The sequence below is a fragment of the Fukomys damarensis genome, unplaced genomic scaffold (assembly GCF_012274545.1).
Source record: "Fukomys damarensis isolate Sample0158 unplaced genomic scaffold, DMR_v1.0_HiC HiC_scaffold_26, whole genome shotgun sequence".
Taxonomy (NCBI): Eukaryota; Metazoa; Chordata; class Mammalia; order Rodentia; family Bathyergidae; genus Fukomys; species Fukomys damarensis.
The window spans coordinates 950,661-968,636 of NW_022900938.1; the positions used below are offsets into that span (position 1 = coordinate 950,661).

At 46.8% G+C, this 17,976-nt stretch overlaps 1 protein-coding gene across 3 annotated transcripts in view; it reads right to left on the reverse strand.

The window, feature by feature from the left end:
* Spats2l (spermatogenesis associated serine rich 2 like) overlaps positions 1 to 17,976 on the reverse strand; it is a 123,140-nt gene that overhangs the window by 29,651 nt on the left and 75,513 nt on the right. For all 3 annotated transcript variants that reach the window (XM_010617587.2, XM_010617590.3, XM_010617588.3), the window contains exons 6-7: positions 5,351 to 5,557; positions 4,104 to 4,239 (exon numbers count right to left, since the gene is read on the reverse strand). In XM_010617587.2, coding sequence (XP_010615889.1) covers positions 4,104 to 4,239; positions 5,351 to 5,557 — 343 coding nt within the window. The remainder of the gene's footprint in view (positions 1 to 4,103; positions 4,240 to 5,350; positions 5,558 to 17,976) is intronic.

Consider the following 17,976-nt stretch of genomic DNA (forward strand, 5'->3'; position numbering starts at 1 on the left):
ATTTCTAAATGTCAGTAATCTTATTAGAATCTTATGCATTGTTGCAGAATATTCACACCAGGGAAACTATTTGGTATTTACACATGTGGGACTTATTTATTTCACTTAGGAGTATATCTTCAATATGTATCCATTTTCCTATGAATGAATCTATTCTCTCGCTCTTTATGGCTGAGAGTTATATGCTTTTATAGAAAAACCACATCTTCTTTATCCAGTTTCCAACGGATGGGCAAATAGGTTGTTTCCAAGATTTAGCTATTACAAACTGTGGCAACTTCCTCTTTAAGAGGCCCTCACACGCACATCCGAGAGAAAGGACGGAATATTGAAAGGCCACAGAGATGAAATCTGCCTGTGTGCGGGGCCAGCGGCCACCCTGATTTTGTGGTGTTTGTTTGCTCGGCGACCAACAGAGCTGTAAGCAGCAGGTGAGAGGGATCTGAAGGATGCTGGAAGAAGATAAACTTATCTCAAAACAGCCATATCTTCAGCTTGAAATTCCCACGTGAGCTCTTCTTCTGGCCGGGGAGCCTCCTCCATAGAGCTTTGCTAACACGCACATGCGTCACATCCGGAGGGAGGGCCCATGGTCAGCAGAAGCAAGAGGCCGTCAGTTACATAAGCAAAGGGACATGGGGACAGCGTCGCAAGTCCCTGTCCCGTGTGGCTCACTCCTCTCTGCTGGGGAGGAGGAAAAGATGAAGGAAGAGCAGGCACAGAAGGGGAAGCAGGCAAGGGTGCAGGCGGGGGAGCTGACGTCCTGACCTACTTCCACATTCTGCCTGAGTCAGACCCGGCACCACGGCAGGAAAAGCAGTAGGTAGAGGGGCAGTCTTGGCCTTTTCTACAAGATGTGCGTTGACTGGCTTCCCTTTCCTACGTGAAAGTGCAGTGTTCCTTGTCCTCTTCGTCCCGTCACCCGCAGTCCCGCTGCACCCATGCGCGCTGGCCACTGGCTGCAGCCCGGCTTCCGCTTGCCTCAGGAGCTCTCAATTAGATGCTGCACTGACAACAGCACCTAACAGAATTCTGACAGCTCTATTTTGGAATACTTTCTCCCTGGCATATGGCAGAAATATCAAGTATTATTATCCTTCCTCGATTTTTTAAAATGTAATGTTGTATTGCTCACTTTACACCTTCACAGTCCACTTGGACCCACAGACACTGATTTGTGATGAGAGGTTAGCCCAGTCTGCACACAAAGCAATTAAATCTGGCAGCTACGATTCCAAAGGGTGAGTATTTTCCAGTTGTGGTAGGAGACCAAATGCACAGAAAGGAAACCAGCTGTTTCACGTTAGTTCCTGATGTGACTTTTCATGCTCCCGCTGCCAAGTTTATTTTCCATTCAGATGTACAGTAGAGTGCCGTGTTGTCTCTGTTGCCCTCCCAAATCTCCAGTTGCTCTGGGAGGGTGAAAAGGCTCTATGCTGTGGTCATTTGGCCCTCTGCCATGTATTCTGGTTGAATGCCACGCAGACTTTGTATGTTAGCTACTTAGTGGTTTCCTTCAGTGACGTTCACAGCCTGACTGCTCACCTGGCTTCCCTGCTCCTTGAAACCTTCGTTCCGGGAATTCTAGCAGATTTTGTGGGGGATTTAGCCAGGCAGGACTCATGCCCTCAAGCTGGCCTTTGGTAGCAATGAATGTCTCACATTTCTCCCGTGACGATGCCTACAGAGGCACTGGGGGTTGAGAGCAGCAGCTCACAGTGGGAGTGGAGGAGGCCCTGAGAGGGGACTGCAACATCCACGCCACTGCGGGGCACAGGCAGAACCTGCTCTGGACAGCACTCTTTCCGGGAATCCAAGGGCTTGGCCCACACCTCCCACCCAGCTCTCTGATGTGATGCTGAGCTTCCTTCCCAGCACCACGTCTGCAGCTCTCTCAGGCCTAGCACGTGCGGTTTAACCATCAATAAATAGGAAAGCTTTTCAAAGCACTTCCAGGCTGCCTTCCTCAGTGCTACAAGCTGACACTCTGTAAGAGCACCACACTTCCTAAAAGGCATCCTTCCCTCCCCTTAGAAAACGAGAGAGAGGCTTTGTTTTAGCACATCACCACGTGGGCAGGGCTGGAGGCCTTCTTGGACCAGAAGCAAAGTTTTCCATTTGGCAGAAACACATGTAAATGACACTTAAAAAAGTACTTTGGTTTTATTTTTTAAGTTAATGCTTATGCAATTACTGTGGGATCATCAGGTCAGAAAACATTTTAGATCAGAAAACAATTGCTGGTGTTGACTCCTTTTGTAGCCACTGCACAGAGAGAACGGCTGTGCTTAGCGCTGTCTTTGCAGTGTGGAAGGAGAGTGTCCCTTCATTACCCAGGTGACTCAGCAGCAGGGCTGCTATCAGTGTAAGCTGATGGGGAGCTATGGGGAGGAAACACACTGCTTCCAAGGGCCCTGGCTCCCCCGGCCGCGAGGAGGGGGCCGTCCAAGGATCTGCAGTAATCTCAAATGTCTCAGAACCTCGTGCTGTCCATTTGATTAAGAGGTGGAATGCAGCAAGAGGACGTGGAGCAGCTGGGGAGAGGGCCTGGGGGTCTCGTCCCCTGGTCAGCTGCACAAAGTCACTCTGTGGACGCTTCCTCTGGCACACCACCCAGTGGGGGACGCAGTGCACGGCTCTGCGCCGCTAGCTCGCGCCTTCAGATGGGCAGGCGGGCAGTGGCTCCGTGAGCCCCTGCTCACCGCCTTCCCAGTGTCCCACCTGCTTTCCACCTCAGACGGTGCCGGCCCAGGCCTTGCCCTCAGAGGATCGGACTCCGAGGAAGCAGACAGTCTGTTTCCAAGTCTCCGATGGCTCCCATACGCTATCACACGTGGCAAATGGCTTAACACTGATGAATTTTAGATTAAGTCAGTGGGGAGCTGAATCCCCGATTTCAAACAATCCCACAGTTTCTGCTAAAAAGCACATCGGTGTCAAAGCAAGGACTTGGAACAGGAAAACATGCAGAAGATGTGATTACTTCAGAGGCTCACAGGAGGCCAAGAAGGTGCACACTGTGGGTGCATGCTTTCCTTCTCCAACACCTTCATTTCCCTCTGGAAAGCAAACCAGGGCTCAGCAACTCTCAGTTCTAGGGTGTTTCGGTGGGATGAGTCCTGATTCTGCTCACACACGTGATGGTGGCCTGTGAGTGAGCAGCCTGTCCCTCCTGCTAAGTGACCAGTGCAGATACACAGGCGGCCCAGTCCTGCCAGTGGGGAGAAGCCGCGGAGTCCAGCTGGGCCCACAGGAAACAGGTCCTCTCCACTCTCAGGGGCCCCAGGCACCATCTTTGCCATCCCCTGGGGAGGTCTCCCCAAGAATGAGCTCAGGCATAAGCAGACTCGGGAGACTGGGAATACTGAGGAGCAGAGCGGGAAGGGGAAAGGGGGAGGGGTCCTCATAACAACATCTGGGTTTAGAACTGAATTTGTCTCACAGAAGGCAGGTCTGCTAATCAGTTCTTGCGTCTTTAGCCAGTATGACTCGGGTTTCTGTCACTTGAAACTGCAAAGTCCCAACTGATCCATGGTAAGTTCTCTACTGATAACCTACACTGACAAGTACTTCATTCCAGTTGTCGCCATAAGCAAATACGCAGGGCTCCTCCCTCCAAGTCAGTTGCAGGCGGGGCAGGGGAGGACCACACCACACACCATTTCCTACCATAATTCTGCTCTTACAGACAGCAAAGCAGGGTTCCACCACTAGCTGACATCAAGATATTTGTTTTCGTTAAAGGAGTTTTCAGATTGTATGACAACAATGCTGGAAATATTTTGTTTTTTTAGTAGCATTCACATTATTAGGCTTCTAGAATTTATCGATATATTATTTTGGAGGTTTTATTCTATTTCCTTTATAGCTTTTGGGCCAACTTTAAGCTCCAATGAGTTATGTGTATAAGGTTTCTTCTTATTCATATACTCTTCTCTTTTTTATTCTCAAGATCTATGTTTCTGCCTGCAGACCTCTAGAAAATCTGCAGGAGAGTTGTTCTGCAATATTTCTGCATTAAATAATGTTTTCCATCTGATGCTTTTACAAACTGCAGGAATGGCGCAGCAATTCAGATTTACATGCTCAGGCTTCCTACTCACCAGTTGTGCAACTCAGCGAAGGCCGCCTTGATCTTCTTCACGGAGCTGTCCACTTCTTCCTTGATCATGACTCGGTATCTGGTGAGGGAAACAGTGCAGCGTTGCAAGTCCTTCACTGATTTCTCAATATTTGGGCCTAAAATTGATGTCAAGAAAAAAAAGGTGTTACCTTGAGTACTTTATCCTTTGTGTGCCAAACAACAAAACAAAGCAACTAACACACTGAAAACAGAAATTCATTTTTTGTTTTTTGGTGGGAAAAGTTCTGTCCAGAGTAGGGGCCCACTGCTGGGTCTCTGGCTGCTGCGTGGGCACACCTGTGTCCTCTGCTCTCCAGGAGCTCGGGTCTGTGTTCTGTCACAGACCTGGTGTCTTGAGACTGTTGTGCTGTTGGCTGTCTTGATGAACGCAACTGTGGAGTTAGAAGCCAGTAGAGCGCTGGAGAGGAAAGTGGCACAGGGCTTGGGCAAGGTACAAGTGAGACACAGGATGGAGCATTGGTGCCCACAGGCAGCTGGGCCAGGCCTGTGAGGGCAGCAGCCATTGGTGCCAATCTCACCTGATTCCCCAACACTGGCTCTGGGGCCTAAGAAAGGGGTGGCAAACAGGCCCTGCTCCTTAGAAGAGAGAGGGAGAACCAAAGTCAAGGACCTCAGATACAGTTAGGCTGAGTGAGAAGAAAAGAAATGAATCTTCTGGGAACCAGAAAGGAAACATCCTAGTCTCTACAATTTAAGTCTAGCTATGGCCAAGTATCACAGCTCAGAAATAAAGAGCACAGTGTGTCTGATGTGAAATTCTCTCCCAGGGTTATGTGGTCTGGAAGTTCAGACACGGATCTGGGTTCACAGGGGAAGAAAACCTCTGAGGAAGACACAGAGCTCTGGACTTGTCCCCACACCATGCAGGTCAAGAACCTGTGTCTCTGGAAACACTAGTCCCATTCCCAAAGGGCTCTTGTATGAACACTTAGGTAGTAGAGACAGGGTGGGAGAGCACTTTCATCACACCACAAAGGGAGCCACAGCAGAAGGGTGGGACAAGGGGCAGAACGACTCTGAAATACTCAAGGCTCTGGCTGACATGGAGGACTGCACCTGCCTTTCAATCCAGGCGAGTCAGCCAGAAGTGCAGTTTCAGGTGCATCTCTCAGTGCTCAGCAGTGTCTCGCAGCAAGTTTTGTCATGTTGCACTTCTCTGTGCTTACAGCACATGTGGAATGAGTCATGCAAAAGAAATCACTTTACCTCTTTTCTTTGCCAGCTCATCTGGTTTCATCTCAGGATGAGCTGCAGGGGCACTGGGCTTAACAGGAGAAGTCTTTGCCTTGGGCTTGCCCGGGCTCCAAGGCTGCTCGGCTGCCCACTGTGGGCCATCTGACCTCTCTGCGGCTCCGTGGATAGATCGGGGGTTCCCATCTAGGGACAGTCTCTGCTGTAGCAGCCTGCTGCCTTCTGTAAGAGAGCACCAAACAGCGACTGTTAAGTGATGAACGGAAACACTGACGCTGAAGTGACAGGGACGCTGACAGCTTTGGTTTTGTTTCCAGGTTGGTAAGCACGCCTTTCACTGCAAACCATCAGGGAATGGTTGTAACAGAAGCCCCAGCAGGTTCGAGTTAAGAGGACAAAGAGCCTCGCATTCCAAGTTGAAGACCAGGGTGTGCTGGCTCTGGTAAGTACTTGTAGACTGACCAGGACAAGACTCTTAATATCCTGTTCCCTCATTTGCAAACATCCAGTAATGTTATTAAGAGGTTCACAGGAGACGAGTATGGTTTTTATCTTTTTTTGCCCCCTATTCCAGTAAAGGCTGAGGCATCCTAAGTATGATTTCATACTGAAGCCATAAAAACATAGCCCCCTATCTCCAAGTGCTACATTAATGACTTGTGGTACTTTATTCTGAATGAATAAAGGGATAAGAGTGATAGGAGACGGCACAAATGAAGTGACAACAGGTACTAAAATCATTTCATCTAATATATGGAGGGATTAAATCAGGAAACATTGTCATAATATCTCAACTGTATTTAAAATCTAGGGAGTTAGATTCTCTCTGGAGCCTTAATAGATGTAGCAATAAATCAGCAGCACATTGCTTTTGGCATCTTTTAGAGTTGGTGCCTATGTAGTTACTGCTAGAGTGAATTAAATGTGCCTAAGGGCCTGTAAAGGAAGTGTATCACCCCTTACAACTTGCTACAGGAAGGTGTTGAAGAAAGAAGAGGGGCCCATGTGCTTCGGAGGGCCCAGCTCTGGGAGAAAGCTGGGCTTAGCAGGAAGAGCACAGGTTGGGCCCAGAAGGCCCAGGTGCTGCACTCGCTTGGGTCCTGCACAACCAGCTCCATCTCATAGGCACACAACGCATGGTCTGACCTCCTCAGGCAGCTGGTCCGCCTCTCACCGAGCCCGATTCTCATTTTAACACGAGGCTCTGTGCCTGCGCCTTACCACTGCATACAGAGTTAGGACCTCCTACCAGGCAAGCCCTACCTCAGACTCACATGTGCAGGCTCAATACTTGTGTCTGGATCAACAGCTTTCTGCAGGATGGTGATTGAATTAAAGTACACTTAGAATGATCTCATAGGAAAAGAGAAGGGACAAAGAGCAGCTTTCCTGACATGGTCGCAGACATTACAGAGACTACACTGGGGGAAAAGCACACAAATATGATCTAGGTCCTAGTCAGTTTGATTTTAGACATTAGCTCATTCATGCTAAATACAGCTTACCCTAGTTAAATCCATCATTCATAACCTACAGGTCAAGGAAGCATAATGCATTTTATGGGCTAAATGATGAAAATTTACTTTAAGGGAAATTACTGTACACAGTGAAATATGGAGCAAAGGCAGAGAACAAGGGAAGCAAGTACGGGACACAGCATTTCCTCTGGGAGCGAGGCCTACTTAGGCGTCGATCTTCCATTATGACAGAGGTGGCTTCACGTCGGGGTGACGCTCCCCATGCTCAGCACATATGTTCACCCCAAACACCCCTCACGAGACTGGGCCTCAGCAGGGCCCAGCGTCCTGCTTCCCAGCTGCTTCTGCTGAAGGGGACGGGGTGGTCTTTCCCCTCAAGGATGAGCCTATAACATCTGTGTTAAGACAGAGACGAAGTCCAGGCTGGTTCCAACTCTTCCTCTCCAGGTCTGAGCTGCGATCCAATCCTGATGAGGTATCACGACACGGAATCTGAAACACAGTTCTCTGCACATGGTGAAGTATCCTACGCCAGCCTACCTATGTGAAGTCATCTTCTTGAAAATATGGGGATTTACAGCCTGATGGGAATACTGACCTTAGTCAGGAAGAGGTATTCTTTTGTTAAGAGGCAAATGAATATTAAATAGAAGACAAGCATGCAAATGAGCAGGGGCTCATTAACCTAGAGCTAAAAGTATTTTGTGTCTCAGAGAGCTGACATGCGGCCCACTGGCTCATTACATCTTTCATCCAATAAATATTTATTGACAAATGGAGCTCTTATTATTCTTCCTGAACCCTGGGAAGGTTTACAATTTCTCAAGGACCACTTGGATACTTTTCACACTAGCTGTACAGGTCTGTCTCCAAACATAATAAAATCTGGGACTCTCTGGAATGAAAACTGGTGGAGAGGTTTGAGCCTCAAGAGAATTATGTTCATCTTGACCACACATCCTGATGTTTCTAGCAATGGCATGGTGGGAGTTCTTTCCTATTCTGGACACAGAGGTTTTCCCTTAACATCAGAAATGCCACCACTTTCCTAGAATCTCCCTGGAGTCCACTTGTCACTTGCAAAAGTCCACAGCTGAGTGGGGGCTGGTCCACACAAGCCGGCACTGCCCAGTCAGCCACCAGCTACATGCAGCCAAGGTGCACCGCAGTACAGAGGTGCTGCTGTGTGAAAGGCACACTGACAGCTGAAGACTCCAGGCAAGAGGAAGAATGAAAAAGGTTTCTTTAGCCATTTAAAAAGCACTGGGGCTGGGGTTATAGCTCAGTGGTACAGCACTTGCCTGGGATATGCAAGGTTCTGGGTTTGATCTCCAGCAAGGCAATAAATTAATAAAATTAAGAAATATGATTTATTGAAACAATATTATAGATATTAAAGTAGATCAAATATGTTACCCAATTTAACCCACACTTTTCTTATACTTTTTAATTGGCTGCTAGAACATACAAAATTATAGCTGTAGTTGCACTCTGTTTCTGTTTGCTAGCACTAGCAGGAATCCCAAGCAGAATGAGATGGGTGGGCTGCGATGTGCAGTCACTGTTACCATATTCTAGGATAAGTGCACACTCACTCTAGTCCAGTTTAAAACATCCTCTCCAGTTTGTATTTGAGGAGGGCAGTGAGGTGCCAAGCGATGTACCTCCCGTTTATCACTGTGCTTGGCACCTGCCTAGTGGGTACATGACGAATGGAGTCAGGGTACAAAGAATGCGTGAATAAACCAGCATTACTTCAGTATGCAGCATACCTGTGGGCCTTCCAACTGGAGAGAGCCTAAAATTCTTTTCAGTACTAGGGACTGAACCCAGGCCTTCAAGTATGCGAAGCAAGCACACTAACACTGAGCTACATCCCAAGCCCCTTTTAAAATTTTATTTTTGACTCTTTTTTTTTGTACTGGGGATCGAACTCAGGCCCTTGCGCTTGTGAGGCAGGTGGCAGAACAACTGAGCCAAATCCCTGACCCTAAAATTTTATTTTTGAGATAGGATTTTGCTAAGTTTCCCAGTGGCCTTGCAATCCTCCTGCCTCTGCTTCCTGAGTAGCTGGGATTATAGGTATGAGTCTCTACAATAGCCTCAATTTGATATGAGTCTCTGACGGTGACTTTAGTATTTATCAGGCACTGTACTTGAACCATATTAGTCATAACTTAGAAAGAAAATGCTATCCCAATCTGCTCAGATTTCAATAAAAACCGTATGATATATAAAAATGTTATAAAAATAACAAATAAATTATATATTGGTACTGGGCTCGATCCCAGCATCAGCAGCCCTTTTTTAAAAATTTACAGACAGGGTCTTACTAAGCACTGAACTGCCCAGTTTGGGCTCCTACTTCGCATCTTCTTGCCTTCCAGAGTGCTGGAGTTATAGGCATATGCTACCAGGCACAAATATATAATTTTAATTTAATCATTGTTCATATAATCTAAAAATGGCTCCTAGAAACTTACATAATTTTAAATTTAACTTTTACCCGGAATTCTTTTTAATAAAAATACGAAATTCAAATACAGATACCACCCCTTATTACACCTAACTCTCTGGACAGTACCATGACCCTATGTACTTTTGGCCTATCTCTGTCTTTGTATTTAAGGTTATGTTTCTGAGGATAATCACATTTGGGTCTTTCTTTTTCATCTGGTCTGTCAATTGTCAATCTCTGCTTTTTAATTAGAATTTTTAGTCCATTTATATTTACTGTAATTATTGGTATCATTTGATTGTACTTATTATTTTGAGTTTTTTCTAAAAATTTAAAAACTCTTTCATTTTAAACACTATTCTACAGGGTGTAAGAATGTATCATCTGTTTATCCCAGAGTCCTTTCAGCCAAAACTGTGCTGCTTCACATATGAAACAGACCATTGCAGTCAGTGAAATAGATGTGATGCACAAGCTTAAACATCACGAGGTTTCTCCTACGTAAGACCCAAAATGTACATAATGGAAAGTGCAAAATGAAAGACAGATGATGGGAAACAGGGAGATAGGTCTTTTGTAAGTTGGAAGGCGCCAAGAGACAGATGGAGAGGCGTGAGAGGAAGGAGATGGAGAAGAACTGAGACGTGTTACATGCCTGTGCCGACTCCCGCAATGAACATAATCACCATGGACTGTAAACATGGACTGATGAAAAAGAAGACAAATCCCTTCACTGTAATAGTTTGTGATGAGGAAGGTACAACAAATCCAGGCCCTTCTTCCTCCCGGAAAGTTCCTGATGAGCTTCACCAAGACATCTTCCAGTCAAGGTGCCCGTTTATACTCAGCTGCTCATGTAATCCTTCCCACATTCAGCCCACTGACACAGAGCTGTCATTTTCCTAGGTACTAAATCTTGGTGTTAACTTACGCACTTGAATTATCTGCAATTTGACTGCTTTACATGGTAAACATGAGCTGTGCTGGTTTTTATTAACATGACCAAACAAAAGAAACCCTCCTCTGGGGAAAATATATGGGCTGGGATTCAAAGATTTTCATCATATGTGCAGCTTTAGCTATGTATGTATTGAAAACTGAAAGAGGACACAAAGAATTTAGCTCCAAGGAATGCATTAAATTCAAAGTAGTTCTAAAACAATTATTTCAACCCATGAAGATGGTGTCATAGTCTATACACAGGTAATTTCAGTAAAGAACACCATCTTATCATGATTAGGTATTCTAAATAGTTCTTTGTGGCAAAGTCGATATATAATTATAATTTTGTTGTCTCAGCATTAGTTCATTTCCTAATGTCTGTGTTACTTAAAAAGTATATTACTATTCTCTTAACAGTACTTAGGTGAATGAATAAAATAGTATTTTACAATAATGGATAATAATGTAATTGATAGCTCTTTGGTAATTGATCTTAGTATTCTTAAATATGTATAAAAGAAGAATGCAAATGTAATCAAGCTTCTAAAAATGACCCATATCCCTGATTAATTTTACAACTACTACTAATCCCTACTAATAAATTTTACAACTAAAGAAAATGAGATTAGTACAACCTTTTATAGCATTTAACTTGTTAAGCAACAAGTAAATACAAACATTCACCTGTTGCATAATATGATTTTTGTAAAAAATATATCAGTTTAAAAAAATCTGAAATAAAATTTAACAGTAGTTGTTTTTGGGAGGTATTTTCCACCTTAAACTGTATTAAGTTAAAATTAGGATAAAATGATTTAAAGCTAGAAACTGAAACTCTGTAATTATCTCTACAAGCAACTTCAGAGGTATATTGGGGTGCGGGGCAGACTATGTTTGGCCCGTAGGCCAGGAAATGATACCTGCTCTTTACATGAGTTTGCTTTGCTTGTGAGATTACAGGACAGAGAAGGATCTGGAGAGAAAGAAGTAAATGTAGTTTCACAACACGGAGGCCAAGCTAGCATCATGGCAAATGTCTGTAATCTAGCACTCTGGGAGGCTGAGGCAGGACAATTCTAAATTTAAGTCCAGCCTGGGCAATTTAGCAGTTTAGTAATATTTTGTCTCCAAAAAAAAAAAAAAAGGAAAAAGGGCTGGTGATGTGCCACCCAAACCAAATCGCGGGGAGGCCTACCATAAGTTTAGTAGGACAGCTGCTCTGGAGAGAGAGGCTGCAAGCCATGGCAAAATGGGTGATGAATGAAGAGGGGAGAGGCAGAGACACAGAGCAGTCCACGATGGCCCCAGCAGGCAGCATCACCACGACAGCACACTTGGAGGGCTGTGCGTTTTATCCTCAGCCCTGCGTGACAGGCAGTTATGGAAGCCTTTGGGATGGAGACTACACAGACAGATCTGCCTTCTGATGTGTCAAACATACACAGACCTTATTATTTCATTTAATTCCAATGAAACTCCAGAAGCTCAGAGGGAATGAGGGCTGGTGATTTTCCTACTGCAAGCAAAGCTCTTAGTTTTGTTTACACTACCTTGACAAGATCTTATATGTCACCACCACATTTATAGGCTTATCTATGTCAAAAGATCATAGATAATAAAGACAATAGATTAAGGTGTCAATGACACAGGGTACCTAGCTGTCTTATTGCCCTGCAGAACAGGTTAAGTTTTCTTTGCATGTCAGCAGAACCATGTCTTTGTTCAAAGACCCTGGAGCATTTCTGAAAGCACTTTGACCTGTGTAAGGGGTTCTTCATGCTTCAGTCTGTGTGGGGCATTTTGTGCTCTTGCTGCACAGTAGCAGCAGGTGTGGTTTCTGAGGAGAAAGGAGCAACTTGAGGTTTCACCTATGCAGGTGGCAGAGAAACACCCGCAGGGCCTCATCTGTCCCGAGTCCGCATGCCACTAGCCCTGTGGCTGCCTCTGCCGCCCCATCCCCAGGAGAGGAAGCAGCTTCTCCACCCTCACTGGAGCAGGCAGATGCATGCAGCCATGTCTGGAAGTCAAGCCCAGGAGTTTAGACGCTAAATAATAACTGAGGAGGCGTGAAAGCAGTAATCATGTGCTGTAAAATAATGCTACAAATACATGCTCATGCAGCTACAAATATCAGCTCTATATGGATAGTCTCTGACTTACAAGCGAGTTCTGTTCCAGGAGAATGTTTGTAAGTCAGATCTGTTTGTGATCTGACAGTGAGTCTTACACAGTACACCTGTGAAAGGTTGCAACTCGAATGTTTTAAAATGGGGATATATTAGTAAAGTATTATATTTCTAATTTTTAAACAGTGAAACTGATGGCTATAGTTTTTCAAGGACATCTACTAAGGTGCTTAATAAAAGTTTAAGTGAGGGCTGGGGATTTAGCTCAGTGGTTCTGCCATGTGCCTCACAAGCACAAGGTCCTGAGTTTGATCCCTGGTACCAAAAAAAAAAAAAAGTTTAGTTAGGTGTTGGCTGTCCGGTCCGCAAGTCTGATTGAGACCCTGGCAGAAGTGCTTGCATCTCTGCGCCAGTGTCCCCTCTGCAGAGCTGCAGACTGTCTCTCTCTGATGTCCTGCACCCAACCATGGCCTTCAGCACACACATGGTGACCGACATTATTTGGTGCCATGTTGATATCCTGGCTTATAATCTCTTTTCCACACCCCCCTCAAGGAATGTGAATTTCCTAGAAGCGAGACTACACATTATTCACTTCCCGTAGAAAATACCTGCACACACTGGAAACTGAGAACATTGCCTTGGTGGACAAATGAATGTATTAAGGCTTACCCTGCATCACGCTGTGCTAATCGTTCTAGTGTCTCACTGGCTGCGCTCCAGAATCCTGCAGTGTGCTTACACTTTGGTTTTACAGAGGAGAAAACTGAGTGGTTAGTGTGTCCAGGGCCATGTACCTAGTAACTGGTGAGACCAAGCTTGGAATCCAGGCGCGTCTCCTGCTCACGGGCCAGCTCTGTTCTGGTGCCCTAGAACACACCCCTGGTGCTTCCGGTTAAAGTTCTAGGCCAGCTGTGTTCTTCGTGTTGGTCATTTCTAATACTCTGGTCCAGCAGAGGGCTAGAGAGGCATGAGAATCACCTCAGGGCTCGGGACAACAGCAAATGAAAAAGTCAGCTTGGAAACCCGTGCCGTAGGAACACCATGGACGAGCACGGACGTGCTTCTGCTGTGTTTTACAGAAAGCACAAAGGAGAAACAAGCAACCCACACTCTCCCTAAAGCACCCTTTCTCTGAGAGCCTTTGGTCCCCTTCACTTCGGGAGGGGGAAGCAGTTCTGTGTAGGGCCTAGAACGTGCCCTGTGTGGGAAGGATGGCTGAGCTGTCTAGGCCTGTCACCAGGCAGACCGACCCTGGCCTGCGGAGGTCTGCGAGCTCAGCATGCACACTGGGCCTCCACGTCCGAGGCCTAGCTGCTCTGCCCCAACCTGTGGCAGAAGATGGAGGAGCCGAGTTCCTCTCTGGCCTACACCGAGGCAGTGCCTGTGCTTTCCTCCCAGCGACATGAGCATCACAAAATCCGGCAAGGGACAGTTTAAAACATGGGGGCCTGAGGTGTGCAGGACACACAGATGGGCCCCAGGGGAAACAGTGTCAGTGGCACTTCATTCAGTAAAAACACATTCCGATCTACCCCTTGCCTTAGTATTTGTTTTTGTTTTTGGTACCAGGGATCAAACTCAGGTCCTTGTGCTTGCAAGGCAAGCGGCAGAACCACTGAGCTAAATCCTGGCCCTTGCCTTAGTGTTTGAACACAGAATGATTTGACTGGATTGTGTCAAAGTTCTAATTTGAGCTGTTACTAAGAATTCTGAAACTCAGAAGAAAACCACTCTGAGGCCCAGACAGACTTCCGGCTCGAGCTCTCTGTGACACGCGCTCTGTCCACTCACCAGCGCTCTGGTCAGAGCTGAGGTGAGAGCTCTGGGGGTGGCGACTTTGAGTCACACGCACACCTCTGCGTCACCTGCACCTATCTAAAGCAAACTCCTCCTCTACCAGAATAACGATTCTGTTTGAGACTTTTGAAAAGGGAGATCCTGAATGTCAAGTGTTATAAAAAGATAAAGCACGCTTCCCACATGCGTACAGCTTCCTGCCCGTGTGTGTGAAACAGCCAGGCTCATGACTCGAGCGCCTGGAGCCGGGAGCCTTCCTGGCACACACACAGTGAGCCCACACAGCACGGAGCACCATCACAAGAGCTGGGTGGTTACTGCCTTTTCCGTTATCCATGGGGTTAGGGAGCCTGTGGTTTTAGTAGCGACTCTGTGTACATAAAAACCACGTTCTGGCTTTTGCCGTATAGAGTTACAAAGGAAGCTCTTTCCTTGGCTTCCCAACCCCGAGCCTCCGTGCAGACACAGGACTCCAGGAGACCTTCTCCTCCCAGGGCCAGCGTCCCACTCTTCATGGGGCGCAAGGTGCCCACGGCTATCACTCATCCGGAATTCTGCCGTGGGGTCTAAGGGCTTCCTGTGGGTCGAATAAGCTAAGTTATTCAACAGATTTGGCATCAACTTACAGATGAACTTTCAGGATCTTTGGGGAAAACACCCAGCTGATTATGAACTCATTTTAAAATTTATGATCATAACACGTGGGCTGCTACGAAGTTAATGGTCAACCAAGGGGATTCTCTTCCTTCTCCAAGAGCATCTAATACCCTTACACTGCCAACATTTAATCTTTAACAGAAAAGTTTCCAGGAAGGATAAAGATCTATAATGAACCAGCGATGTTAGCAACTAACACCTTCATGCTAACTCATAAACCCAAGGGACAGTGGTTGGCTCTGGATGTCCTCTGGCGAGGTTTCATGCTGGGCTGAGCAAGGCCCTGTGCAGGGAACTCCCCCAGTGGGCACCAGCCTGCAAGGCAGCTGCCACCCCACAAGTGCAGCACTTCTTTTGCATGGCTCTCACTCCAGGGTCAGGCACCGAAACTGTCTCACGAAGAAGGCATAAATCATAAGTAAACGGACAAATATACGTGCTAGGCTTTTAGTTTATGATTGATATCAAAAGAGCAACTTGAGTAATTAGATTTTGAAATAATTCATGTGAAAGCAATAACAAGTTGGGAATCTGCCACTTGATTATTTAATTTCTTCTTCCTGCCCCAACTATAAATCAAAACATTGTCAACACCGCAGGCACAGTAAAAGTTGAATTAAAAAATTCCTGGAGAATTTGGATTCAACGTGACATAGGTTACTTTTGTTGTCACTGTTTACTGTCATGTAGTAAATAAGGTTGATCTGAATTACAGGACTTTTAATGGAACTGTTAGGAAATGTTTCTGTAAGAAAACCAGTGCCTGTGAGCAGCGTGAGAACATCCAGTGTGTTACAGCTTCACACTCCCTCCTGGGTCCCTGTGATCGCCGACTGTTGTGCCCGCCTGAATGAGAAATGCCAGCTGCCTGCGTCAGCACCGTTCTGGGTGTGATGGGGTGGATTTACTGAAGACAGAGGACTCACCTGGGTGCGAGTCCCACCAGACAACAGGCTTCTAGCCTGTGGCTAAAAACTGAAGGCTCATTTCTGCTTCTCCAGAGGAGCTCTCACCCACACCTTGGATGTCCATCCTCCCTTCAGCCCCTGATAGGGACTCACACAGCACATCAGAGTAAGCTCCCGGCCTTCAACCTTCACCTGGATCCTTCGGATCTGCAGCACGCACACAGCCTTTTTTTGCACACTGCCATACCTGACTCTGCAGGAGGCCACTGAGAGCCTGCCATGTAAACACTTGTTTATGTATCGTATATTAAATCTGTTTCTCTAGCGAGCACTGATGGAAGCAGCACCGGTCCCCACGCACTTTCCTGTGGGCTCCGTCTCTTCTCTGCCTGAGCTCTCTGCAGCCAGGACCCTATCACGAGCACCTTTCACCTGTGGGAAGACAGCACTGCCTGGTGACCAGCAGGCTTCTGGGTCATGGTCTTCTCGCAGCTTCCTGGCCTCCCGCTGTCGTTCCCAACATTCACCACCTCCACACACCTCTCTCCCTGGGTGTGCCCCAACCTGAAACTCATTGCTATGGTTTGTACCTGCATGTCCCCAAGGTCTCATGTGCTCACGGGCGAGGCCTTTGGAAGATGCTGGGATTACAGGGCCACACAGTGGACCTGCTGTCAGGAGGGGCCTGGGAGGAAGAGACGGGGCCTGGGGGTGTGGCCCGGAAGGCACCTCCCTTCTCTCTGCTTCCTGTCCTCCCTGCTGTGAGCGGCTTCCTCCAGCGCCCCTCCACCGCGCCACCCGCCTTGGAGCCAGCAGACCGTGGGCTAAAACCTCTGCAAACTGAGCCAAAATAAACCTCTCCTTCCTTGAGTTGTGGGTGTCAGGTGTTTTGTCCCAGTGATGAGGGAAGTAAGAAAGACACTGATCAATGTACCTGCAGCCTTCTCCATAAGAATACCAGAATGTTGGTCCCTCAGAGCCCAGGCTACCACATCTTCCTCAGAATCTGCTGTGCCCCGAATGTCAGGGGAGTCTCAGTAATCACTCAAGGAACTCAGGCTGTCACAACCACAAGAGAAACTGAGGGTCAGCTGTGTGAAGTTTTCGCTGAAGGATGTGCCCCTTACACAGGAGACAGCTGAAAACCCGAGGGGTGAAGGGGCGTCAGCAAAATGATTGCGCATGACTCAGTCACGGGAACATCTGTCTCACATGACAAAGGGCTGTCATGTGTCCCATACATTCTCATGTCCTTCTGGAAGTGCACTGTTGTTAGATTTTTCTTTTTTAAAAAAATTATATGAGCTGCACAGTTTTACTATGAGTTTTCAGGATTTAGGTAAGTTTTCAGATGGGATCAGGCGTGTTCAAGGTGGTATGGCCTTAGACTAGGTAAGTTTTCAGGATGCAAGTTCTGTAAATTAAATAGGAAGGGGGCATTTTATGGTGTTTACAACTAATGGTCTTTCCCCAAATGCAAGAGCACATGGCCAACCACACCAGTGGGCCCGGCTCTTACCAGTCTGAACTTGTATCCCTGCATTTCCAGAATCCACACATGCACACACACACGCAAGTGCTCACTGATGGTTTCTTCACTTGTCACATGCGAATACTGTCTTACTTCTTCTGAAAGCAATGCCATGCACTGCAAGTGAGCAAACATCTGGCCACTTTGTAAGGCCCACTTGCGTTACCCCTGTAACCCTTATATTCCCACTGCAATTCTGTTTCTAGGGAGGTTGTCCCATGCAGACTTCATCTTGGGTTTGTTAAGGTCAGGCAGTTGCTACCCAGTGATCTATCCGGCACATGTGCAGTCGTGTGCCACGGTTCGAATGTGCTCCCCAGACTCCTGCTGAAAGTGGAAAGTGGGACCTTAGGGGGTAACCGGTCATGGGGCTCCACCCTTAGGAAGGGACTGGGCTGCTGGCAGGAGTGGCTCACTTGCTGCAGGATGGGCAAGTTAGAGGGGTTTGAGACTCTCTGCTCCTCCATCCTGGATTTCCTGAGCTCTACAAAGTGAGCCGAGTAAACGTCTATTATGTGTGATTTACACTCCTGCGGTATTGTTACAGCAGTAGCAGAAAGCAGACTAAGACTGTGCTTGTTTTACAGAATGAATGAGGCACCACAGGACAGAGTGTGAGGAAGCAGCTCGTGGAGATTAATTCACGTATGGCAGTAGCACAAATCACTGACATTCCAAATTCTAACACTGGGTAAGTTCTATCCTATCACATAAAAATCACCAGGAGTTAAAGTAATGTGG